This window comes from Schistocerca piceifrons, chromosome 4 (genome assembly GCF_021461385.2).
Source record: "Schistocerca piceifrons isolate TAMUIC-IGC-003096 chromosome 4, iqSchPice1.1, whole genome shotgun sequence".
Lineage (NCBI taxonomy): Eukaryota > Metazoa > Arthropoda > Insecta > Orthoptera > Acrididae > Schistocerca > Schistocerca piceifrons.
The window spans coordinates 639,786,170-639,813,094 of record NC_060141.1 but is presented as its reverse complement, the minus strand read 5'-3'; the positions used below and the strand labels follow the sequence as shown (position 1 = coordinate 639,813,094).

The 26,925-nt window shown below is 38.2% G+C and overlaps 1 protein-coding gene across 1 annotated transcript in view; it reads left to right on the top strand.

The window, feature by feature from the left end:
* LOC124794940 (integrin-linked protein kinase) overlaps positions 1–25,233 on the top strand; it is a 64,437-nt gene extending 39,204 nt beyond the window's left edge. The window contains exons 8-9 of the mRNA XM_047258654.1: positions 3,939–4,069; positions 21,530–25,233. Of these exons, the coding sequence (XP_047114610.1) occupies positions 3,939–4,069; positions 21,530–21,676 (278 nt within the window). The 3' untranslated portion in view covers positions 21,677–25,233. The remainder of the gene's footprint in view (positions 1–3,938; positions 4,070–21,529) is intronic.
* Positions 25,234–26,925: the final 1,692 nt, after the last annotated feature.

Genomic DNA, 26,925 nt, shown 5'->3' with positions numbered 1-26,925 from the left:
TTTCGATGTGTTCTTTCCAATTGAAGTTGTTCGCAATTGTAATTCCTAATATTTAGTTTAATGTACAGCCTTTAGATCTGATGATTTATTGTGTAACCAAAATTTAACAGATTCCTTTTAGCACTCATGTGGATGACTTCACACTTTTAATTACGTGGGGTCAATTGGCAGTTTTTGCACAATACAGATAACTTTTCAAAATTGTTTTGCAGTTTGTTTTGATCTCCTGATAACTTTCCTAGATGATAAACAACAACATCATCATCTGCAAACAACCTAAGATGGCTGATCAGATTGTCTTCTAAATCATTTATATAAGGAAGAGCAGAGGGCCTATAACGCTTGCTTGGGGAATGCTAGAAATCACTTCTGTTTCACTCGATGACTTTCCATCAGTTACTACAAACTGTGACCTCTCTGACAGGAAATCACAAATCCAGTCACATAGCTGAGATGATTTTCTGTAAGCATACAATTTCATCACAAGTTGAGTATGTGATACAGTGTCAAAAGTGTTCTGGAAATCTAAAAATACAGAATAAATTTGAAATCCCTTGTCAATAGCACTCAGCACTTCGTGTGTGTAAAGAGCCAGTTGTGTTACACAAGAAGGATGTTCTCTAAATCCTTGCTGACTGTGTGTCTGTCGTCTTTCAGTTTTACAAAATTTATTTAGATCACATGCGGAGGACTAGGTCTGAAACTCATTTGTTGATCAATGTACTAAGGACATTCATCAGTATATGAGGTATGTTCAAAAAGTAAGGTTACTTTATATTTTTATGAAAAAATATTTATTTATTCATCAATATTCATTTTGTCCCCTTCAAAGTACTTTATATTTTTATGAAAAAATACTTTATATTTTTATGAAAAAATATTTATTTATTCATCAATATTCATTTTGTCCCCTTCAAAGTAATCCCCCTCAGATACAATACACTTATGCCAACGCTTCTTCCAATCCTCAAAACACTTCTCATAAGCAGTTTTTGGTACAGCCTTGAGTACTTCTAGCAATGCAGATCTTATTTCCTCAATTGTAGGAAATCTTCGTCCTTTAATAGGTCTCTTCAATTTTGGGAGCAGGAAAAAGTCGCAAAGGGCCAAATCTGGTGAATATGGTGGCTGAGACATGATTGTCGTGTTGTTTATGGCCAAAAAATCTCTCACAAGCAATGATGAATGAGCAGATACAGTTCATGATGCAAAAGCCATGAATTGTTTTTCCACAATTCCAGACGTTTTTGCATATTGCTTCTCGCAGACGGTGCATAACGTCAAGGTAATACTCCTCATTAACCGTACGACCGTGAGGCAAAAATTTGTTATGAACTACACAACGGTAATTGAAAAAAAACAGTGAACAAAACTTCGACATTTGATCGAACTTGGCATGCAAACGCATGCCAAGTCAGTCTTGGCTCTTCGGGATGCTTCCATTGGGACGAATAGGCTTTGGCTTCGATGTCGTAACCATAAACCCATGTTTTGTCACCAGTTATGATGCTTTTGAGCAAACCAGGATCATCATTGACGTCATTCAAGAGCTGCTGAATGGTGCTCATTGACAGTTTTTCTGATCAAAATTGAGAATTTTTGGAATAAACTTTGCTGACACACGTCTCATGCCCAAAACATCTGAAGAAATTGCATGACACGAGCCAATCGATATGCCATCATCGTCAGCAACTTTCTTACAGTAGTTCAATGATTTTCCAAAAACAATTTTCTTCACAGCTTCAACATTATGATCTGTTATTGATTTAGTGGGGCATCCAAACATGGCTACACTCCATAGAAATACTTTCAGAAACGACTTCCTGACACTTAAATCTATACTCAATGTTAACAAATTTCTCTTCTTCAGAAACGCTCAGAAGCAAAATTGATAAGTGGAAGTTTACTCCAGAGATGGAACCAAAACCATTCTTTTATCTGATGTTGTTCTTTGAATTTTAATCATAACTCTATGCAGTGCCTTGTAAATAAAATTACTGCTGAGCAAGGCCGGTTATCCTGCTGTAAGTGCTCAGTACTATCCTTGCGATGCCCAAGCGGGTCGCTCACACACACACACACATTGCCAGTCTACGTATTATATCCTCCCAACTTCGACATGGATGGTAAATAGTTTAGACAAGAAGGGAATAGAAGCTTTCGAAATGTGGTGCTACAGAAGAATGCTGAAGATTAGATGGGTAGATCACATAACTAATGTGGAGGTATGGAATAGAATTGGGGAGAAGAGGAGTTTGTGGCACAACTTGACTAGAAGAAGGGATCGGTTGGTAGGACAATGTTCTGAGGCATCAAGGGATCACCAATTTAGTACTGGAGGGCAGTGTGGAGGGTAAAAATCGTAGAGGGAGACCAAGAGGTGAATACACTAAGCAGATTCAGAAGGATGTAGGCTGCAGTAGGTACTGGGAGATGAAAAAGCTTGCACAGGATAGAGTAGCATGGAGAGCTGCATCAAACCAGTCTCAGGACTGAAGACCACCACCACAACAACAACAACAACTTTCTTAGTTTCTTGTAAATCTAGTTTTCAATTCAATGACAGTGTTTCACTTGCATATGCAACTGTCAGTTTGATTATTGTGTTGTAGTGTCTGATTTTAGTGCCCTTTGACAAGCATTTTTTGTTATACAAATTTGAAACAAATCCAGACACTTTCTTGATTTTCTGCAATCTGTTTTGTGTGCTATTTTTTCAAATCCTGTTGGTTCAATAATTTGACCGAGGTACTTAAAGTGTTTGACTCTGTTGATTTCACCATAATTTGTTTTGGAATACCTAAGTTAACACATGAATTCAGTCTTCTCAAATGAGATCTTCAGGGCAAGCTTCTCTGCACATTCTTTGAGGGTCTCGACTTGTTTTACTGCTGTGTCTTCACTGTCAGTTAGAATCACCAAAGTCATCTGCAAACACTAAGTATGGAACATTCAATTTTCCTTGACCTCTTCCTAGTTTGATTGGCTTCCAAAAGTTTTGGTTTCTTAGTTTCATTTTCCATTCTTTCATTACTTTCTCTAAAACTGTTTACTCCTGTTTTAACTAAGAATGGTTCTGAAATTTCATCTATGAATTTAATTGTTGATTTGGTTTCTGGAAGTGTTCATTATTATTATTATTATTATTTTACAAGGTGCCCCAGTTACTTTCATATAACTGATGTGATATGAGATAGATCACCTGTGTTGAATAACCACATGAGAAATCAAATTGAGGAAAAAAGAAATTCGTGGCACAATTTGAGTAAATTAAGGGCTTGGTTTATGGACACATCCTGAGGCATCAGGGAATTTTCTGTTTGACTATAGAAGTGTGGGGTAAAAATTGTAGAGGGAGGCCAGGGATTGGATATAGTAAGCAGGTTCAAATGTATGTAGATTGTGATAATTATGAAGAGATGAAGAGGCTTGCACAGAATAGACCAGTATGGAGAGCTGCTTGAAACTAATTTTCTGATTGAATGAAGACTATGACACGACAGATCTCATCAAATCTCAATCTCTCTCTCTCTATCTATCTATCTCATTTCTTCTTGTTGCTCAGGGGTCCTGTTGTGGCTCTGCTACAGCAGAACAGCAGAGATTGCTCAATTATTTGTAATTATCATTTTTTCTAGCACAGTTTACAGAGTTAGAATGCTCCTTTACTGACAGTGTACAGTACAATGTTCTCCCTGCACTTCTTGTAGAGAGGCTAAGGTTCAAATGCTTTATTAACCCTTTAACTGCTCTGGACGTGTTAACGTGTGCACCTTTGTACCTGTCCCTGTGTGCTCTGAATGTGCTTATGCGTGCTACTAGTCCTTCTACCTGGTACTCCGAACGAACGTGTTTACACGTAGACACGTTCAGAGTACCAGGGTTAAGAATTTGTAACAGCTATCCCTGTATGTTTAAAAACACATTGCATTTTTCAGCACTGCAGAAGAAACCAAGTGAAAGAAACTGGGAGGCTTGTGATATGTGGAGCTATGCAATTTTACTGTGGGAGTTAGCAACCCGGGAAGTGCCATTTGCGGATTACTCACCAATGGAAGTGGGTATGAAGGTAAGATGGCTCTGACGAATGTTACTAACTTCCTTCAAATAACACAATGCAGAATTGCCAAGTACTGGATCCTACGATTTTGTTTTGTGACAAAATGTTATGTTATTGATCATAGCTATTTTGGAGGCATAACTTACAAGGGAAAAGAGAGAATTCTGTTTGGCTCTCCAGTAATTTTATGTTATCTTCAAAAATGAAACATCATAGCTTGTTCTTCTTGTGATTAGATTTTTCTGTTTGTACTTGTACTTACAGATGCTGTGTTTGTGTTCTGAACCACGAATACTTTTTATTAAAATGAAAATAATTGGTTCTTATTTGTGGAAGCATGTAATTGACATGAATATGCTTTACAAAACCAATCTTACACCTGCTTGCTTTCATTAACAGAATAGCATGTAAAGACAGATAAAAAAACCAAACACAATACAAGTCCACAGCCAAAGTCTTCATAATAGATCTGTCGTCAACATTAGTAATTCTGGACATAGGACACCATAGAGGTGTCTGTGCTGCTTCAGTACCCCATGTAGCGTCTTAAGCCATTCTGGAGACAATTGGATTGGCCTCTATAATCACCCTCCTGGGATACTACGGCACACTTAGAACACAGCTTACAACCTCATTGCTATCATTCTTGATCTCTTTGCTGTGGGTATTGCCACCAGATATTACATCCCTTCTCTCCTGAACTGATTTGTCTTGTGCTGATGACAGTGTTGGGGAACCTTGGGAGTACGACTCAGGACAGTGTGACATCTCAGTGTTCATCGTGGCTGGAGACAGTACAGACTGCAAAATTTCCAGGGACAGTGTTTCCTGATTTTATGGGTCTGCCATCTATGGAGAATGACATGGAGCAAAGACAGTGTGGAGGAGATTGCTGCATTGCCAGGGGCAGGAGCCCATGTAATGGCGTAGAGTGGAGATTGTAGGCAGGTGCAGGTACCTATTGCTGCTAGGAGGAATGAACAAAATGTTGTGTAGTTAGCCCATAGCAACTATGAAGAGCTGAAGAATTCATGTTACTGCAGCCTATGGAAGAGGTTGTAGGTTAGTGAACTCGTTGTTGTTGTTGTTGTTGAGAGACAGCTTGTTCTAATACCTGTGGAAGTAGAAACAATTTGTCACCACTTGGTACAAATGATACCCCAGATGTCTTACAGTGGTACCAGGGGCCAAATCTTGATATCCGCTGTATGAATGTGTCCACTTTGCTGTTTATGGCATGTTGCAGCATCTTAAGTGTGACCTTGGGTGTGGCCACATAGCCTAGAGATGGCAACCAAGCAGCAGTTCCACCAGGATCTTCCCAGCTATTGGCATTGATCTAAAGTTGCTAAGAAAGAATGTGAGAGATTCTTGTGTTGCAGTCTTGAATGTCTATGTCCACCTTAGAATTTGTTTGGAGGGAGTCTTGAATGTCCTTGCCCACCTCAGAATTTGTTTGGGGAATGCAGCAGAGAGGTGAATAAGTGTTGGATGATTTCAGAAGCTTGGAACTCTGCAAATAGAGCCAACACAAATAAGATCATTACCTGTCATGGTGGTAGAGAAGATTGCTGTGATACATTCTGAACATAATTTCATAAGGAGTCGTCATTATCAGTGGCCAGAGAGTAGAATCCATTTTGCCCCGAGACTTTCATTTATGTGCTGCCACGTTGACCAGAAGTAAAGAAGATTCTGGCAGAGTCTAGACAGGATCAGAATCCAGTGGGATTTGCGTTTTGCATCTAACAATAGAATTCCCAAGAATACTGACAACTGATCTCGTGGTAAAAACTATCCCCAGTAAACAGTTTTTGTGCAGAAACGGACATGCTCTGGCCAGCTTTTATGATCCTGACCAATTACCTTCCTTGAAACTGGATTGTCAGATGACTTGGTAGCCACACGATATTCAGTGATAGGTAGTTCTTCCAATGTATGGCAACGAGACTTGTGTATCTTGACAAAGATCTTTTTTTTTAAATCTTTGGGTTGGGGTTAACCATTAAATATGGCACTGTATTAACATGAAGACAGCAGCTTGTGGTCTTACACAGAATATGATAGGAATATGCCATTCATTATACTGTTAATAAGTCATGTGGCAAAATACTAACATAAATTAACTCTAGAAGAAACCGACATGGGGGAGGATCAGTTTGCATTCTGTAGAAATGTCGGTATACATGAGGCAGTGGTGATCATAAGATTTATCCTCTAAGATAGGTTGAAGAAAAGCAGACCCCGTATCCGTATTTATAGCATTTGCAGATTTAGAAATAGGTTTTGTAGCTATTGACTGGAATGCACTGATTGATTTTCTGGAGGTACTTGGGATAAAATACAGAGTGTGAAAGGTTATCTAAAACTTGTATAAAAGCCATGCTGTAGTTATAAGATTCAGTGGACATGAAAGATTGGCTGCAGTAGAGAAGGGAGTGAGTAAGTTTTGTGGTCTAACACCCCCCCCCCCCCCCCCCCCCATGTTATTTAATCTGTATCTAGAGCAAGTTTAAAGGAAACTAAAGATAAATGTGTTAGGGGAGTTACAGCTCACAGAAAAAAAAATAACATTGCGTAGTAAAATCCCTTTTTAATGTATCTCAGGGAACCAAACTATTTTTTCCTTAAATAGAGTGTTGAGCTCCAATATGCTAATTACTTACCCATTATCAGAATTTCGAAGTTTTTAGGCCTTGTAAAGCAGTCACATGTAAAATCACCAATTGGTGTGTCATTTTAAAGGCAGCATCCAAAATGAAGAGGAAATTGTTTATATTCAAAAGTTACTGTTTTTAGTTAATGCCATAGACAAAACATGACTACACAAAAAGGGAAATTCTTAAATATTATCATTTATTTTGTGAAGTAAAAATTGAGAATTTTAGTTCACCATTTCCTGCTAGTATAGCATATTGAAAAGAGTTGTTACTCTAACTCAGAGATAACCAAACTTTCTTCACGGTGAGTTGGATGATTGACAAAATGACAAGTGAGAGTCACATCATTATTCAGTACAGTACTTACAGGCCAGAATAAAAGCTCCATGGAAAAAGACTAGAAACTAAGTTCAGCATTCTGTGTTGACAATGAGTGAGTGGTAGGGATTGCACAAAATACAAGAACAACCAACATATTTCCTTACAGAAAAGTTAGTAAAGAATGCGAAGTTAACAAAAAATAGTTACACCAGACCTAGTGTGCACATTTCCGAATCTATCAATCTAAGCAGTAGGAAACTGTTAGTGAGATTTGTGAAACCAACATGTGGCTCTCAAGATATCTTCAATTGTTTTGTTCAGTTTTGCTGCATCCAATCAAGAGAGTTCCTTTCAAATGTTCATCACTCAATCTCATTCTGTGTGCTGACTTCACGTTCTTCATTTTTTTAAATGTTTGCTCACAGACATAAGTTGCTCTTGAATACTGATGCCATAACAACAGCAAATTTCTTCTGTTTTGGAAACTCAGCATCACATAAGCAGTGGTAAAATTCAGTTTTCCATCTCTGTTCTTCTCAACAAGTCCTTTGCTAGCAAATCAATAAGCTCCGACTGTACCTCAACTAGTATGTCACCAAGTTTACACTCAAATGGATTCTGGAACAGAAGAATGTCCCTCTTCTCACTGGTTTGATGCTACTTGCTATGAATTCCTCTCCTGTGCCAATCTCTTCATCTCAAAAGTAGAACTTGCAACCTATGTCCTCAATTATTTGCTGGATGATGTATTCCAATCTCTGTCTTACTGCACAGCTTTTGCCCTCTACAGCTCCCTGTAGTACAATGGGAGTCCTTCCCCGATGTCTTAACAGATGTCCTATCACCCTATCCCTCCTCCGTGTCAGTGTTTTCCTCGTATTCCTTTCCTCTAATTCTGCACAGAACTTCCTCATTCCTTACCTTACCAGTCCACATAATTTTCAACATTAGTCTGTAGCACCACATCTCAAATACTTCGATTCTCATCTGTTCCAGTTTTCCCACAGTCCATGTCTCACTACCATGCAGTGCTGTGCTCCGAACGTACATTCTCAAAATTTCTTCTTCAAATTATGGCCTATTTTTGATACTAGTAGACTTCTCTTGACCAGGAATGCCCCTTTAGCCAGTGCTAGTCTGCCTTTGATGTCTTCCTTGCTCTGTCCAGGATTGGTTATTGTGCTGCCTAGGTAGTAGAATTCCTTCAGTCACCTACTTCATGGACATCAATCCCAATGTTAAGTTTCTCGCTGTTCTCATTTTTGCTACTTGTCATTACTTTCGTCCTTGTTCGATTTGCTCTCAATCCATATTCTGTACTCATTAGACTGTTCATTCCATTCAGCAGATCATGTAGTTCTTCACTTTCAGTCAGGTTAACAATGTCATCAATGAATTGTATCATTGATATCCTTCCACCTTGAATTTTAACCCCACTCCTAAACCTTTCTTTATTTCCATCATTGCTTCTTTGATGTACAGATCGAACAGTAACAGCGAAGGACTACACCCCTGCTTTACAACCTTTTTAATCTGAGCATTTCATTCTTGGTCGTCCATTCTTATTATTCCCTCTTGGCTCCTGCACAAATTGCTTACCCCTGTTTTTCTCAGAGTTTTGAATATCTTCCACCATTTTATATTGTCGAACGCTTTTTCCAGGTCAATAAATCCTATGAACTTGTCTTGATTTTTCTTTAGTCTTGCTTCCATTGTCAACCACAATGTCAGAATTGCCTCTCTGGTGCCTTTACCTTTCCTAAAACCAAACTGATCATCATCTAACACATCCTCAATGTTCTTTTCCATTCTTTTGTATATTATTCCTGTCAGTAACTTGGATGCATGAACTGTTAAGCCGATTGTGTGATAATTCTCACATTTGTCAGCTCTTGCAGTCTTCGGAATTGTGTGGATTATATTTTTCTGAAAGTCAGATGGTATGTTGCCACATTCATACGTTCTACTCACTAATGTGAATAGTCATTTTGTTGCCACTTCCCCCAATGATTTTAGAAATGCTGCTAGAATGTTATCTATCCCTCCTGTATTATTTGATCTTAAGCTCTCCAGAGTTCTTTTAGATTGTGATTCCAATACTGGATCCCCTATCTCTTCTAAATCGACTCCTGTTTCTTTCTTCTATCACATCGGACAAATCTTCCCCTCATAGAAGACTTTAAGGTACTCTTTCCACCTATTCGCTCTCTCCTCTGCATTTAACTGTGGAATTCCCATTCCACTTTTAATGGTAGCACTCTTGCTTTTAATTTCACTGAAGGATGTTTTGACTTTCCTGTGTGCTGAGTCAGTCCTTGCAACAATCATTTCTTTTTCAATTTCTTCACATTTTTCATGCAGCCATTTCTTCTTAGCTTTCGAGCACTTCCTGTTTATATCATTCCTCAGTGACCTGTATTTATGTATTTCCAAATTTCCCTGAACATTTTTGTACTTACTTCTTTCATGAATAAAAAAATAGGAGTGCGGGTAAGCTACTACAAACAGCATAGTGAACACATTATTGTGGCCAAGATGGACATGAAGCCCATCAAGAGCTGCATGGAAATTATTATGAGAATCGTGTTAACTTCTGCATGTGGGTATTAAGACAGGATATTCTAAATGTTATATATATCTTGTTTAATGATGAAGCCACATTTACCAATCATCACCAAATGATGCATTATTGGTCAGTTGGTTACGTCAAGTGGAACGTCAGCATTAATGGTGTGTAAGCATGCAATGTGAGATAGTGAACCATCAGCTCAAAGGCCCGTTTTTCAAAGTCAGAACACTGAACACGCACAAGTATTGCAGCCTACTAACAGACCATCTTCTACGGATGCTAGAAGATTTTCCTCTGCAGACTAAGAGGAATCTATGGTGCCAGCTTCATGGATGTCCAGCACTTAGTGCACGAAGTACTAAAGTATGTCATCCCATGTAGGCTTTCACGGCCGGCGTCTTCATCAGTAAACACTTCCGGGCTAAGTTGCCGTAGTCGATCTGTAGAACTTCTTCTCCCTGACGTTTCGTTCTCAACTACGGAGAACATCTTCCGAGGTGAGTCGACGACCGGCTGCTAGGAGCTGTGGCCGGCGCTTATATGGAGATCGTAGAGGGCGCCACCGCACGTTACGTGGCGTCGATGTGTAGCTATCTCTGGCTATCGTCTGTTCTCTCGATTGCAGGCAATCGATTGTCACGTGATTGATGCAACATCGACCACCATATCTTGTCCAATTTTAATCCTTCTTCTTTATGATTAAAATTGTATTGATGTTTGTGGATTTCAATTGCCTCTCTATACATACGTGTATAATAATGCGATGTCCTCGCTAGCACGCTTGTCTCACCAAATTTTATTTCGTGATCTCCATCCTTAAAAACATGTTCCGCTACTGCCGATTTGTCGATATGTCCCAAGCGACAGTTACTATTGTGCTCCGTCAACCGTGTATTGATGCTTCTTTTTGTAGTTCCTATATAAACCCTGCCACAACTAAATGGAATTTTATACACCCCTGGGGTGGCTAGGGGGTGACGAGCATCTTTTGTTGATCTTAGGCATTCACTAATTTTCTTAGTAGGTCTGAAAATAGTCTCCACCTGAAACTTGGCTAGTACTTTCCCAATGCGATCCCGTGATGTTATGGATGAATGGAAGAAATACTTTTCCAGCTGATGGTTGTTGCTGTCTCCTATTTTTAGGCATTTTTCTACTTGGGTGAAGTGCTCGGTTAATCTCGTTTTTCGTATAACCATTTTTCGCAAAAGCCATTCATAAATGATTTAGTCCTTCTTGTAAGTAGCCTGGTTCACAAATATTATTGGCCCAATCCACTAGTGTTTTTATGACCCCCCCCCCCCCCCCCCCCCTCTTTTGCCTAGGGTGGTGGTTTGAGTTCTTATGGAGGTAGCGATCAGTATGTGTACCCTTCCTGTAGACCTTATGGCCTAAGGTCCCACCCGCCCGTTTGATAACTGATACATCCAAAAAGTTAAGTTGTCCATTCTTCTCTTTCTCCATAGTAAATTTGATCTTTGGGTTGATGCTATTTAAGTGCATCAGGAAATCATTCAAGTCTTCTTCCTCATGATTCCATATTACAACGGTATCATCCACATACCGATACCACTTCGAGGGGCTTTTTTTGTCCGACTACAGTGCTTGATGTTCAAAATATTCCATGAATAAATTCGCAATTGCGGGGCTTAGGGGGCTTCCCGTGGCTACCCCATCAATCTGTTCATAAAATTCACCATTGTACTGAAAATAGGTTGAGGATAGACAGTGTTGGAACAAGGCCACTATATCAGTAGGGAACATATCGGCTATATGAGAGAGAGCTTCATCAACTGGAACCATAGTGAACAAAGACACTATATCAAAACTGACAAGGATGTCATTAGGACCGACAGTAATTTCCCTCAATTTCTCAATGAAGTGTAGAGAATTTTTTAATATGACTCTCAGTTTTGCCTATGTAAGGTTGTAACAAAGAGGCAAGGTGTCTGGCTAGTTCTTGGGTAGGAGCTCCAATTGCGCTGACTATCGGTCTCAAAGGAACATCAGGCTTATGTATCTTTGGTAATCCATATAATCTCGGAGGATAAGCCTCCGTTTTACAAAGATACTTTTTAACTTTTGTAGGAATGGAAGACTGTTTTATCAGACGATTGGTGGCATTCAGCACATTCGTTGTGGGATCCTTTTTCAACTTCTTGTATGTGCTGGGTTCCAGGAAATCACTGATCTTCTTGTGATAATCCTCAGTATTCATTAAAACAGTAACATTTCCCTTGTCAGCGGCAACTATAATAATAGACAGATTGCTGCTGGGTGGCTTAGCTTTACGTAATATCCTGGAGGTTTCCATCCTAATTTCATCAGCAGAATACGATGGTAACTGACGAATTCCTGCCTCTATATTAGGAATAATGTCCTCCATAGGAACCTTGGATGGAGTGATTGCAAAATTCTCTCCTTTAGACAGAACAGAAAGTTCTTCCTTAGACAATTCTTTTTCCGATAAATTAATAACCGTTTGGGAATTGTTTGGAATCGGTGTTTCCTGTCGACCCTCTTGTAGACGATCAAACTTCTCCTTCTGCCTATTGGAAGACACTTCTGCACTAATCTCCATAGATCTAAATGTTAAACTGTCCACTTTGTTCCAATGACAAAACTGCATAGTATTGCTAATAAGTAAATGAAGATTTAGCAGTTGACTATCACATACCGCCAGTCCTCGTCGTGTCTGATGTATCCGCTCACGTAGTAATGCCAGTTCCATACGAGAATAAATACGGTTAGCTTGTGCCAAATGAAACATTCTTCTCACTTTTAAAAACTTGGGAACTATACCGGTATCACGACAGCATAGCAGAAAAGCGAGTGAGCAAAGTTGTTGACCTTTCTTCTTGCGTAGGTTCTCCAGGATTAAAATTGGACAAGATATGGCGGTCGACGTTGCATCAATCACGTGACAATAGATTGCCTGCAATCGAGAGAACAGAAGATAGCCAGAGATAGCTACACATCGACGCCACGTGACGTGCGGTGGCGCCCTCTACGATCTCCATATAAGCAGCGGCCCCAGCTCCTAGCAGCCAGTCGTCGACTCACCTCGGAAGATGTTCTCCGTAGTTGAGAACGAAACGTCAGGGAGAAGAAGTTCTACAGATCGACTACGGCAACTTAGCCCGGAAGTGTTTACTGATGTACTAAAGTATGTCTTCACAAATTGTTTTCAAACCATTGGATTGGATACAGAGGACCTGTACCTTGGCCAGCATGTTCCCTAGATTTGATGCCTGTAGGCTTTTTTCGGTGGGGAAAGCTAAGAGACACTGTTTACAAAGACATACAAATAACACCATATGCAATGACATGTTACGGAAGCTTGCTCGGACAGCTCCACCAATTTGCTAGCACTTGTGCAGTAGTTGTTTCATAACGGACTCGAAGTGTATTTTGCCACTGTCGGTGGTCATTTTGAACACAACCTGTGATGGTCAGTTGCCACATTACTAGTCAGAATCCACACAACTGTGTGTATGTGTGTGTGTGTGTGTGTGTGTGTGTGTGTGTGTGTGTGTGTGTGTGTGCTACCACAGGTATTGTGCAAGTGTCATTGTGGGAACATTTTAAATGTAATATTTCATAAATGACTCCCACTAGACTCCTGCAACAGACACCACTCACACTCTTAATTTAGCCTACTTTAGGTTTGTTAAGGACAATAGGCACAAAAAATACACTTTCAAAGTATTATGACAATCTGTTAATTGGCTAACAATAAGAACCCCAACTAATAATCCGTTCTGTGACAACTGCAACTGCATATCAGTAGCACTTTCCATTATTGCAGTATGTACGGTGCAAGTCCCCCCCATGAACCATGGACCTTGCCGTTGGTGGGGAGACTTGTGTGCCTCAGCGATACAGATAGCCGTACCGTAGGTGCAACCACAACGGAGGGGTATCTGTTGAGAGGCCAGACAAACGTGTGGTTCCTGAAGAGGGGCAGCAGCCTTTTCAGTAGTTGCAAGGGCAACAGTCTGGATGATTGACTGATCTGGCCTTGTAACAGTAACCAAAACGGCCTTGCTGTGCTGGTACTGCGAACGGCTGAAAGCAAGGGGAAACTACAGCCGTAATTTTTCCCGAGAGCATGCAGTTTTACTGTATGATTACATGATGATGGCGTCCTCTTGGGTAAAATATTCCGGAGGTAAAATAGTCCCCCATTCGGATCTCCGGGCGGGGACTACTCAAGAGGATGTCGTTATCAGGAGAAAGAAAACTGGCGTTCTACGGATCGGAGCGTGGAATGTCAGATCCCTTAATCGGGCAGGTAGGTTAGAAAATTTAAAAAGGGAAATGGATAGGTTGAAGTTAGATATAGTGGGAATTAGTGAAGTTCAGTGGCAGGAGGAACAAGACTTCTGGTCAGGTGACTACAGGGTTATAAACACAAAATCAAATAGGGGTAATGCAGGAGTAGGTTTAATAATGAATAGGAAAATAGGAATGCGGGTAAGCTACTACAAACAGCATAGTGAACGCATTATTGTGGCCAAGATAGATACGAAGCCCACACCTACTACAGTAGTACAAGTTTATATGCCAACTAGCTCTGCAGATGACGAAGAAATTGAAGAAATGTATGATGAAATAAAAGAAATTATTCAGATTGTGAAGGGAGACGAAAATTTAATAGTCATGGGTGACTGGAATTCGAGTGTAGGAAAAGGGAGAGAAGGAAACATAGTAGGTGAATATGGATTGGAGGACAGAAATGAAAGAGGAAGCCGCCTGGTAGAATTTTGCACAGAGCACAACATAATCATAACTAACACTTGGTTGAAGAATCATGAAAGAAGGTTGTATACATGGAAGAACCCTGGAGATACTAAAAGGTATCAGATAGATTATATAATGGTAAGACAGAGATTTAGGAACCAGGTTTTAAATTGTAAGACATTTCCAGGGGCAGATGTGGACTCTGACCACAATCTATTGGTTATGAACTGTAGATTAAAACTGAAGAAACTGCAAAAAGGTGGGAATTTAAGGAGATGGGACCTGGATAAACTAAAAGAACCAGAGGTTGTACAGAGATTCAGGGAGAGCATAAGGGAGCAATTGACAGGAATGGGGGAAATAAATACAGTAGAAGAAGAATGGGTAGCTTTGAGGGATGAAGTAGTGAAGGCAGCAGAGGATCAAGTAGGTAAAAAGACGAGGGCTAGTAGAAATCCTTGGGTAACAGAAGAAATATTGAATTTAATTGATGAAAGGAGAAAATATAAAAATGCAGTAAGTGAAACAGGCAAAAAGGAATACAAACGTCTCAAAAATGAGATCGACAGGAAGTGCAAAATGGCTAAGCAGGGATGGCTAGAGGACAAATGTAAGGATGTAGAGGCCTATCTCACCAGGGGTAAGATAGGTACCGCCTACAGGAAAATTAAAGAGACCTTTGGAGATAAGAGAACGACTTGTATGAATATCAAGAGCTCAGATGGAAACCCAGTTCTAAGCAAAGAAGGGAAAGCAGAAAGGTGGAAGGAGTATATAGAGGGCCTATACAAGGGCGATGTACTTGAGGACAATATTATGGAAATGGAAGAGGATGTAGATGAAGATGAAATTGGAGATATGATACTGCGTGAAGAGTTTGACAGAGCACTGAAAGACCTAAGTCGAAACAAGGCCCCCGGAGTAGACAACATTCCATTGGAACTACTGACGGCGGTGGGAGAGCCAGTCCTGACAAAACTCTACCATCTGGTGAGCAAGATGTATGAAACAGGCGAAATAGCCTCAGACTTCAAGAAGAATATAATAATTCCAATCCCAAAGAAAGCAGGTTTGACAGATGTGAAAATTACCGAACTATCAGCTTAATAAGTCACAGCTGCAAAATACTAACACGAATTCTTTACAGACGAATGGAAAAACTAGTAGAAGCCAACCTCGGGGAAGATCAGTTTGGATTCCGTAGAAACACTGGAACACGTGAGGCAATACTGACCTTACGACTTATCTTAGAAGAAAGATTAAGGAAAGGCAAACCTACGTTTCTAGCATTTGTAGACTTAGAGAAAGCTTTTGACAATGTTGACTGGAATACTCTCTTTCAAATTCTAAAGGTGGCAGGGGTAAAATACAGGGAGCGAAAGGCTATTTACAATTTGTACAGAAACCAGATGGCAGTTATAAGAGTCGAGGGACATGAAAGGGAAGCAGTGGTTGGGAAGGGAGTAAGACAGGGTTGTAGCCTCTCCCCGATGTTGTTCAATCTGTATATTGAGCAAGCAGTAAAGGAAACAAAAGAAAAATTCGGAGTAGGTATTAAAATTCATGGAGAAGAAATAAAAACTTTGAGGTTCGCCGATGACATTGTAATTCTGTCAGAGACAGCAAAGGACTTGGAAGAGCAGTTGAATGGAATGGACAGTGTCTTGAAAGGAGGATATAAGATGAACATCAACAAAAGCAAAACAAGGATAGTGGAATGTAGTCTAATTAAGTCGGGTGATGCTGAGGGAATTAGATTAGGAAATGAGGCACTTAAAGTAGTAAAGGAGTTTTGCTATTTGGGGAGCAAAATAACTGATGATGGTCGAAGTAGAGAGGATATAAAATGTAGGCTGGCAATGGCAAGGAAAGCGTTTCTGAAGAAGAGAAATTTGTTAACATCCAGTATTGATTTAAGTGTCAGGAAGTCATTTCTGAAAGTATTCGTATGGAGTGTAGCCATGTATGGAAGTGAAACATGGACGATAAATAGTTTGGACAAGAAGAGAATAGATGCTTTCGAAATGTGGTGCTACAGAAGAATGCTGAAGATTAGATGGGTAGATCACATAACTAATGAGGAAGTATTGAATAGGATTGGGGAGAAGAGAAGTTTGTGGCACAACTTGACCAGAAGAAGGGATCGGTTGGTAGGACATGTTCTGAGGCATCAAGGGATCACCAATTTAGTATTGGAGGGCAGCGTGGAGGGTAAAAATCGTAGGGGGAGACCAAGAGATGAATACACTAAGCAGATTCAGAAGGATGTAGGTTGTAGTAGGTACTGGGAGATGAAAAAGCTTGCACAGGATAGAGTAGCATGGAGAGCTGCATCAAACCAGTCTCAGGACTGAAGACCACAACAACAACAACAACAACGGTGCAAGTTTTAGGTGATTCATCCTGTGTGTACAAAAGAAACTGCACAAGAACAAAAAGTAATAAATTCAAAGAACATTAGCAGATCAGTAGGAAACTGTGCAAGTGAGAGACTTAGCATAAAACCAAAGCTTAGCACTGGCAATGCTCAAAGAGTGAAAGTGTTGAGTGGGAATGTGGGAATTCTCAGGGAATTTTACTTGGAAAAATTTGGCAAATCTCAGGGAATTTCATAAAACTTCAGGGCAATCTGCAGTTTTAACCTAGCATTGAAACTGAATTTTATTCTGTTTTATAAATCACAAATTTTAAAATACTTAATATCACAAATTGTGTTAACTATGTTAATATCATTCTATATAAATTATTGGTGTTTAAAAACTGCTTGTGAGTGGTATATTGCTCAGCTAAAAGGAAAAGAAAAGTCATCATTGTGGTATGCATCTGCACTGCCTGGCCCATCGTTAATTTATCAAGAGCTTCTTGACACCATCTTCCTCCTCACACCTGGAATTGTTGGAGCATTTTTTCCAAGTCTGAGTAGCCACTGTGAAGTGGGAATATTGTAGATGTACGTATGGTCAGCAACGTTTGTAGTACCATTTCATCAATTCTGATAGGTAAGTATGAACTCCGATTATGTTCGCTATAGAACTCCTTTTCAGGTACAAAAAACAGTGTTTACACATAAAATGACAATTGAGGAGCTACTTGATTGCGAAGTGGTGGCACATCAGTCACAAAAACTTTACAACAGCTGGAAGAGCAGTGTGCTGGCCACATGCTCCCATCCATATCCACATCCGGTTACGCTTAAGGCTGAGGATGACATGGCAGCCGGTCGGTACAATTGGGGCTTCAAGGCCTGTTTGGACAGTGTGTGTGTGTGTGTGTGTGTGTGTGTGTGTGTGTGTGTGTCATAAACAAATGCAGAATAGAATCTCTAGTAGATGAGATGAAAAGTCTCCATTATTTTAAAAGATGTGAACACTAACTCATTCCCACTCTAGTTCACCCATTCAGTGAAAGTTTACGTAGCTTTCAGTTTGAATTAAAATTCACAGTGTTACCCTACGATAAATTAACTTGACATCAAAAGGGAATACAAGGCAGCTGATAAGGATAATGTGGTGGGCTGGCCCAATTCACACATAGGCTGCACTTATACAGAATTTACACATTTATTTAAGAGCATCATCGAGCTGTAATTTATTTACTGTGCAGAAAAACTCTTTGGCTTCATAAAGTTTTCTTTGAATACAAACAGACTATTTTGACCCAAAAACAATTTTATCAAATAATTATTTTTTTTTAAATAGTAGAAGCTTTATGAAGAGAAAGCTTACCAAATCCCGAAGCTTTTGTATCCTTTTGAACACGATTGGATTTACAGATGTTTCTGCTACTTGGACATGGGTTCTACATTAACCTATTTAAACAGATTCTAACCTTGCACAGGGTGTGGCCCCCTTAGTGTATATCTTAACTCAGAACAAGTCAAATTTATGTTAAATCGAATGTGTATCATCGCACTTATTAATATCACACAATCATAACTTTAACCATGATAAGGAGCAACTTGTGATACGCACAATTGATGTAACACATTAATAACATATCAAGTAAATTCAGTCACATTAAAAATTTACAAAATTAATCATATAATAGTTAAGCTAAAACTACCTTAGGGGCTTTACTTCTTTGCCAAATACCTCGTTCACTCATAGTAATTCATTGTTGGTCAATCGAATGTTCATGTTACTGTATGATCAAAGGATGCATGCGTTAGCTTAAGTGAAATGACATTCTAGCAGTTCACGTTGAAGGTATAACACAGTGTAAGCACAATGTCTGAATCACTGTAGCAGCTCACAGAATATTCAGAAGGATGTGATGAAGTAAGTTTAAATACAGTTGACAAGTCAAACTGACAAGACTAACCAAATTCAAACTATAACTTCAGTCAGCATCCCCCATTCGATGAGTAATTGTGTTGCAGTACACACCAATTGAAAAGCAGAGTGCAGTCATAATACCGTACCTTATGAATGACTGCTGCTGAACACATGATATTCCCCACATTTTTTAGACAATTGCCACAAATTGTGCTGTCCACTTTGTGCTGACCACTCTTGTGCTCTCCTGCACAAAATTTCGTCAGACACACGCAGTTGAAGCACCAGCGTCCAACAGTGTCCACATGACTCACTCGCCATTCACTGCATGCGCCACGCCAACCTCAGGGTTCAATGTATCGAACCTTCCCCACAGAGGGGGAGGGGGGGGGAGGGGATTTTCCCTCTTGTGGTTGGCATAGCAGGAAATACAAAAATGTATGAACAACCAGCACAACATGTTTAGGAAAGGTTCATCTACATCATCTTTCATATGTGACTGTATACATAGAATATTAATGAAATTAGAGAACAAATAAAGAGTGGCACATTTGTTCTTAGATTTTTCATGTTCATATGAACTGGTACTTATTAGACTGGAACGTTAACAGCATCAGAGAAACAGCTTAAAGTCTCTTAGTCATACCTAGATAACTGACATTTGATTCTACAAATGAAGCAATAAAAAGCTAACACATTTAATAAGTACAGCTCTTTTTGAGCTCTTGTAAAGTATGGCGTGCACCGATGATCAGTTCTGTGGGTTCAATTACTCATATTATACATAAATGATCTACCCATTGTGCACAATAGCGAATTACTAAACTATGCAAATTGTTGTTTGCTGAGGACCTGTGGAATCATCGGGCACATAATTGTTCTTACATGTACTGAAAAATTACTTCTAATGTACTTGGCTAAGCTTTAAACTTTAGTAAAACTAATCTAATGTGCTTTCAAATAAACCACCAACCTGATAGAAAGCAGTGGTCCATTGTGTCTGACGGTAGTACAGCAATAGAGTTGGGCAATACAGCTGACTTCTGTCTTGGAGACATTGTATTAATCTTTTACAAAAAAAATTAATAAAAAATTAATAGTAGTATTAGCAGCAGCAGGAGTAGTAGTAGTAATAAAATAATAATAATAAGAGTAATAAAAAAATAAGAATTGAACAAATAAGAATTGAACATTTTCACAATGTGTGTTCAAGTCAACTCAAATATGCAGAGACTTGAATATGTTTTATTGTCCTCTGTACACTGAGCTTTGCAATCTGCACAGCCATAGAAAACAGTAACAACACATTCCTTGCCAACTGGTTTGTCACATGTTGCTCACTCATATGAACTTTTCCTTTCTTTGTGAGATTTTTGCACCTGGCAGTGACAATGAGTTCCACCTACATCTCATTTCTGTGTAATCTTTGGCAGTTTCCACTATGAGCTTGAGAAGGTTTCTTATTTGTTTGTAGATTACTCAAGCATTCATGCTTGCTATATCTAGAATATTATAAAAAATATCAACAAACCATTGTCTTCACGCAATTTCATTGAATGCTTGCCAGTCATATGGGCAATAATATCTACTCCTGACTTAGTTTCATTGTACAGTGACACTGTGTCAGGCTCTGACCTCATAACAGTCCCAGTTTGTAAATCAGGATGCAGAGAACAGAATTATTAGCTTCTTTCATGAATTTCTTTGATACACTGTGTGGATCGTATCAGCATTCTTGAAAGTTACACATAGGACCTTGCGAGCTTTCTTCATGCACTCAGGCACTTCAATTCTGATTTTGTTTGTTGTACCAAGCAAGCAAACTTGTTTGGTTTTTTCCAGATGTCATGCTAGTGAAAGTGAGGTGAAGAAGTTGTTGGAAATAACATTCCTTCCTTTATTTAGATCTTTACCTATAACTTTATTCACTACAAATTCATTAAGATGTTCACAACTAGGACGAGTTTCATATTTACCAATGCATGGGAAAAGATCTAGTATATATTTGGAATGTTTACCGACAGTCATCCAGCATTTCTACTCATACTTTTCGTGTTTTGGAGCCTTGAACTGAGTGAACTGACAGCTACACATGAATGGAGCAACTGCTTATCAGAACAAATGTATGGGCCAGGAGTGTGCAGGCTCTGGCAGCTTGCTATGAATCTCTCCAATACGTCTTGACATGAGAATAGACTTGTCATATTTTAGTCGCCGTGACCATATCAAACTCAAAAACACGGCAGAACATCATGTTTTCCCTGAAGTGATTACACATCATCACAGACTTGTTAAAAAAAGTCCACCTGTTGCAGCATTTCTAAGAGTTGACAGGTGTTGGTTCACGTACTGCCTTTTTAGTATTATGTTGTCTCTCTTGGTCCTTTGCTCACGTACCCATGTTTTGTTCAGGATCATTTCACATTCTTTTCACCTATCAATTTGCCTCGTAGACTATTTTGTTGTATGCTATTACAGTTCAGAACAATTGAGAAGGTTTCGTATTACAATAATTCTCACATATCCAGTACATAGTGATAGCTACTGAATGTGCTGACTGAATTTTGGAGTTCATTTTCCTCTTTGCCCCTACACCAGCATACACAGTTGAGGATTTACTTTGTTGATGAGTTCTACTGTAGTCTTGTATCATTCTTTTCTGTCATGTATTTTTGGTTACATTATTTGAAATTGGTTTTTCAGCGGATATGATCTGCAAGTAATAGTACATGTTAATCACAGCTACATACTACAGTTTTACAGATATTATTTTGTTTTTACACTTTGTTGTGGTTCACATGTTTTATCTCTTATTTGCACAATGATAACCAAGATATTAAGGCTAATTTCAAAAGTTTGCTTTGAGCAATAATGTAGAAATTTTTTATTTATTTTGTTTCAGATTGCTTTGGAAGGTTTACGGATCAGTATCCCACCAGGGATTTCATCACATCTAGCTAAATTGATTAGAATATGTATGAATGAAGATCCAGGGAAGAGGCCAACCTTTGATATGGTTTTGCCTATTCTTGATAAAATGAAACGATAATTGGCACATCGTCTGTTTTACAGCACATGTTCAAGTGTACACCCTATTCAGAATTACTTTGTGAACAGTGGCAGATTCTTTTCTGTGTCAGTCATTGTTGCTGGGTTGTGCTGATAAGGCATAACATCTAACATACATTGATGACAACCATGTTAGCAAAAATTGTGTCACAAAATTACTTTAGTTACTCAAGAAGACAATACAAAATTATAGCATAGCTCCAGGTAACATAATATTCACCAAATTTGGAAGTGGATATGCAGTTGTGACACGAAAGTTTTGATAGCAGTGTTCATATACAGCTGCAATGCAGATGACTTTTATTTTGCAGCAGTTCTATTGTAACTAGGTGCCACAGTATATCACAAAGAAATTTTGAGTAGGACTGAATAGCTATGGGCTGATACACACAATATTGTGTGTGTGTGTACACGGGGGTGGGGTGGTTAACTTTTATTCAAATTTGACACAGAGGATAGAGATATAAGAAGTGAGTGCAGTTTCTTATTTTTACATAACCATAAGGTTTCCTAAGCATAATTGCAGAAAGTGGCTTCTTTATTGGTGCTGCTTGTCAGTGATGTTTATCACTAGTCTGATAATAGTGCCTTATTGTACCATAGGTGTATGCCATTGATAGCACATTTATGAAACAAACTACCTAATTTTGCTTAGCATTTTAGAATTTTTATTGCAAACACTGCCATGTATTTTTAGATCTCAGAAGGTGAGTTCTCCAATATAGAAAGTTGATATGCCTTCCACCATAAACTTTTCATAGTTTCTATATGAAGTGCCTTGTTTTTGAGGATGTGTTTATATTTACATATCAATTTACCTATGTTGTATCAAGAGACTAATCAAATCTTATGATAAAGAAGGAGCATATTTTTGTTGTTTAGACTTCCATGTACAAGCTGTTTACTAGTAAAGACAGTAATATCACGTATTATATTTTAAAACTGGATGTCGAAAGAAATGCGCACATTCTTGTTCTTCCCATAAGTGCCTAATTGAGTGTAACTTAGTACACACAGAAGGCTTGCCAGTAGTCTTATTTTATCATAGTTTTGTCAGTATTTTGTCATTGCTTTTTGTTTTTTTTATCATGTTAGAATCTCATAAGTTCTTTGTTTATTTAATAATACTCATTTCATTGGTAATGTCATTAACATTTGTCATGCACATAATTCATTTGAATATTTGGATGCACTGTCCTAGTGTCAGCATCAACACGTGATATTAAAGAATAGCAGTATTTCGGATTGTGGAAATGAGGAAAGGCAGCTGCAGGCACATGGTGCAATTTTATGAGCAGTTAATTGTGTCAAACATCAATCAGCTGCAAGTGAGTGGTTGCCTTTTCTCAATTTTGTTTGATGTTTCAGATAATAAAATTGTATGGTTACAGAATAGGACACTTACAGAACCATAAATGCTATCTTCTGTAATTTTCTTACAAAATGAGGCATCTTTTCAGTTATATTACACACAGAGTGTGAGTGTTTTTTAGTCTTGACTTATTTCATCCCCTGTGTTCCTTTTATACTTCAGTCAACAATAAGAGTCAGTAACTTATAGGTTGATATTTTCCGTAATACACAATTTCCTTCAGAAGACATGTTGCAGAAGCTGTTCTGTTGCAGTATGAGAGGTAGCCATTTCATGTGCTCCTAGAGTTTTCACTGCTGTTGTTCATTAAGCTGTATCGCACTTGAAACTGATTTATATTATTCACAGTTTTTACTAAGTTTATATTTGAGTTGGTCATTTTTCAGTCAGAATGTAGATGCCCCTGTACAGTGCTACCTAATTTATGTTTGAAATGTAGGGTAGCACTAGGATGTTAAGTATAACATCTCTGTAAAAATGAAACTCCATTAAATCTTTAGAATACCCATTTTTTTCCTTCCTCTCCTCAGCTGTGGAAATGTGACTTCCTGAGACAAAAGGCAGTGCATGTTACTGCCTCTTATGCTGTGATATCCAGTCACTGAAACTTCTTCATGTCCTTAATACAAGAAGATACATATTTTCAGATATTTTTAATTGCATATGTGTGTGCATTCATGATAAGTAACAGATCTTAAGTACAATGTTAAACTTACATAAGAATTAAATATTGTGTTTGTTGGTACTTAGATTGTTGCACTTTGGTTTCTGTTTAAGAAGCATTATGAGCTTGTGGCTGATATTTTATTTGTCCATGAGCTGATTTGTTTCATCATTTTGTGAGAGAATGTTAAGTAAAACAAGAGTGATTTTGTGTAACAGTAAGAAACTCGAAAATAAACCTTTTGTTTTTAGTTTCAAGTTATTTTTTGTATGCTTTTCACATTCATTTTTTGTATTACATTTTAAATTTCATTTTGTGTTTCTCAAGGCTAAATTCATAGCAGTTCTGTAGTGGAATATCTTACTCATTAAAAGAGTAATTGCGTTACTGAGCATTTGTGACAAATTGAACCATGTGCTGGACTAAGACTTAAATTTGAAATGTCTTTTGTTGGATGTGGAGGATTAGATGCAGTCCAGCACATACTTACCTGATGTCAAGGATATTAATTTCAGCCCATTACACTGGTAAACACATGTTGGCTCTCTTGGGAATGTTTGTTATTTTGTGTCCATTTTTTCCTAAAATTACTCAGTATCTGCTGCCCACATGCTTGTGTGAAATTATAGGTCAGCATTTAGGCAGCTTGCATTGATTGTGTGGAATCTCAAAACGTTGCATTGTAGCATAGCATATGACATTTTGAAAATTCTTATTGATGGAGATATTGGTGTAGTTCTGGGTATCTTGTGAAGATTGTACGTATAATTTGTCAAATTTCGTTCCACTTTAAATGGCTATTTTTTGTATCTAATAATGTTTATTTCGTTTTAGTATTAAACTCCCTATCTTTGTGTGAATTAGCTGGAGTATTATAATCTTACTTTTGATGTTCTATTTTTATGTTGTTGTCTATAAAATATTAATTTATTAATGAAGTTAATTGCTTGAAGAGATGTCTTTATGTTTCTATTTGAAAACACATAATGTATTACCATTGTAACATTTAACATAATTTTGAAGTGTATCATTTCATTGTTATTGTGGATATTAGTTATTACTATGGATTTGTGATGAGTATATTTCCCTCAGTATTTAAACACTAGCCAGAGCTGTACGAAAATTAGACTTATTTTGGGTGAAGAGTGTAGCATTCTGTGGAATCTTACACTTTTTTGGCCCCCATCTATTAATTTAAATTACCTTTGGATCTTTTTATTGACATAGCACAATAAAATAAGGGTTCACATATGACAACATGCATTACAAGTGATACTGTGGATTTCGTAGCTTACAAAGGCTCACTTTTTAGTTTTTCTCCAGAAACCATGTTTGTTAATTTTTTTGTTACATTTTCAAAGTGGAACATCTAAGAAATAAGTAGAACTTCTGATAAATACTGATTGTGAACACAGATACTTTGTAACCAAGCTAACCTAGTGTTAGCTTTAAACTATATATTTCAGAATCATTTCCATAGTAAATACACATTTAAACTACATGTAATCTTCATTTATTTTAGTTCCTTACATTGCGTGTAGTATCTTAAAAATGGATCCAAATCCCAGAATGGGAGTTAATTCCTGTTTGTTGAGAGTAAATATTGCAGGCACAGTGTCCACGAAACTTATGTCAGATAGAATTCATAATTTCCAAGCAGTACTTCAGACTACACGGTTAAGAATTGGCAATTAGAGCTAAGTTCTGGCAGAAACTAGTTAATACTCTGTTACTTATAGTACAAACTTGTTACCCAGCCAAAATAGCAGTGTCCTCAAGAAGGCAGTTTTGTATACTTTATTGGAGAAATTTTAATTTTGCTCTATAGTATGTATTATGCTTTGTAATTTTTTACAAATTGTAAATTTATGATTCACTTCTGCTTATTTCGTAACAACATGCTATTCAGAGATGGTGTAGAGGAAAAGCCCATTGTAAAGGAGAATGGCACACCTTAAGAACTCAGTGCAGAAGATGATGAGATATAGTATATGAAAGCAAGAAAATAACTGAAGAAGAAGTAACACAGTCAAGGTTGGGCGCAGCAGATGGGTCCTTCTCATCCTGGTATCAGAGTGACCTAACCTTCCTTTTTAACCTTCCCCAATATAGCCCTGTCTTTTCCCTTAGGAGAGAACTATTAGCACCAAAACAAGGGTAGTGTATGTACTTTTACTTGTGTGTATTGGCAGTACTGACATCTCTCTTAGGCCTGCCACACACATTCCAGTATACCTGTCAAGTAAACCTTCACAGGTATACTAGAAAGATATACCAGTGCAGGGTGGGGCACACACATGCTATGGTAAACCGGATGATTTTAACTCAGTCAATTGAGAAATGGGGAGCAGGCAAGAAGACGGCGCAATCGTGTTAGTCAGTTTGTTAGTGGCCATGAAGTGTAAAAAGAAGCAAAAACAAAAAATGTCGTGTAAAGAATGGCTGACAATGAGAAATGAATACACTCATATGAGATTAGTAAAATAATTATGTTCAGATTACTGTAATTATTTGCGGACGAATGAAGACGCCTACCAAAAACTATTGTCGCTTGTGACTCCTTTAATACAAATGAAAAATACAGTTATGAAAACTTCTATTTCTGCCCATGAAAGACTGACAGCTACTCTGAGGTTTCTTGCAATGGGTCGATGGTATGAATGTCTCAAATATTCTGCTATAATACCACCCCAAGCTCTTGGCAAAATAATTCCAGAGACATGTGACACCACCTACAATATGCTGAAAGGAGTGTATCTTCAGGTATGTATAACAGATACACACATTTTTTTATTCTTAGAACTCTTTTTACTATTCAAAGACAAAATTTTAACTCAGGCATAATAATGAACAACTCATGAAATTAGAAAACTAATTGAAAATTTGGTAGTATTCATCAATTAAGGCCATAGAAAAATTGAAAGTACCTCAAAAATCAAATATTATCAAAGGTAGCTAAGAAAGTACATGGTGAGTGTGGAAGTGGAAGTTCTTCATAGGTTACAAATCCTACAGGCACTGTTTGCTGTGTAAAGTGATCATATGAAGCAGCTGCTTTAGGACTCGAGCTCGTACTTGAGCTGGGACTGCTTCAATATTCAGAGGTGTATGAACTCAATTGCACTTTAAGCATTCCCATTTCAGCTTCATATAGGAGGTTCAAATGGCTCTGAGCAGTATGGGACTTAACATC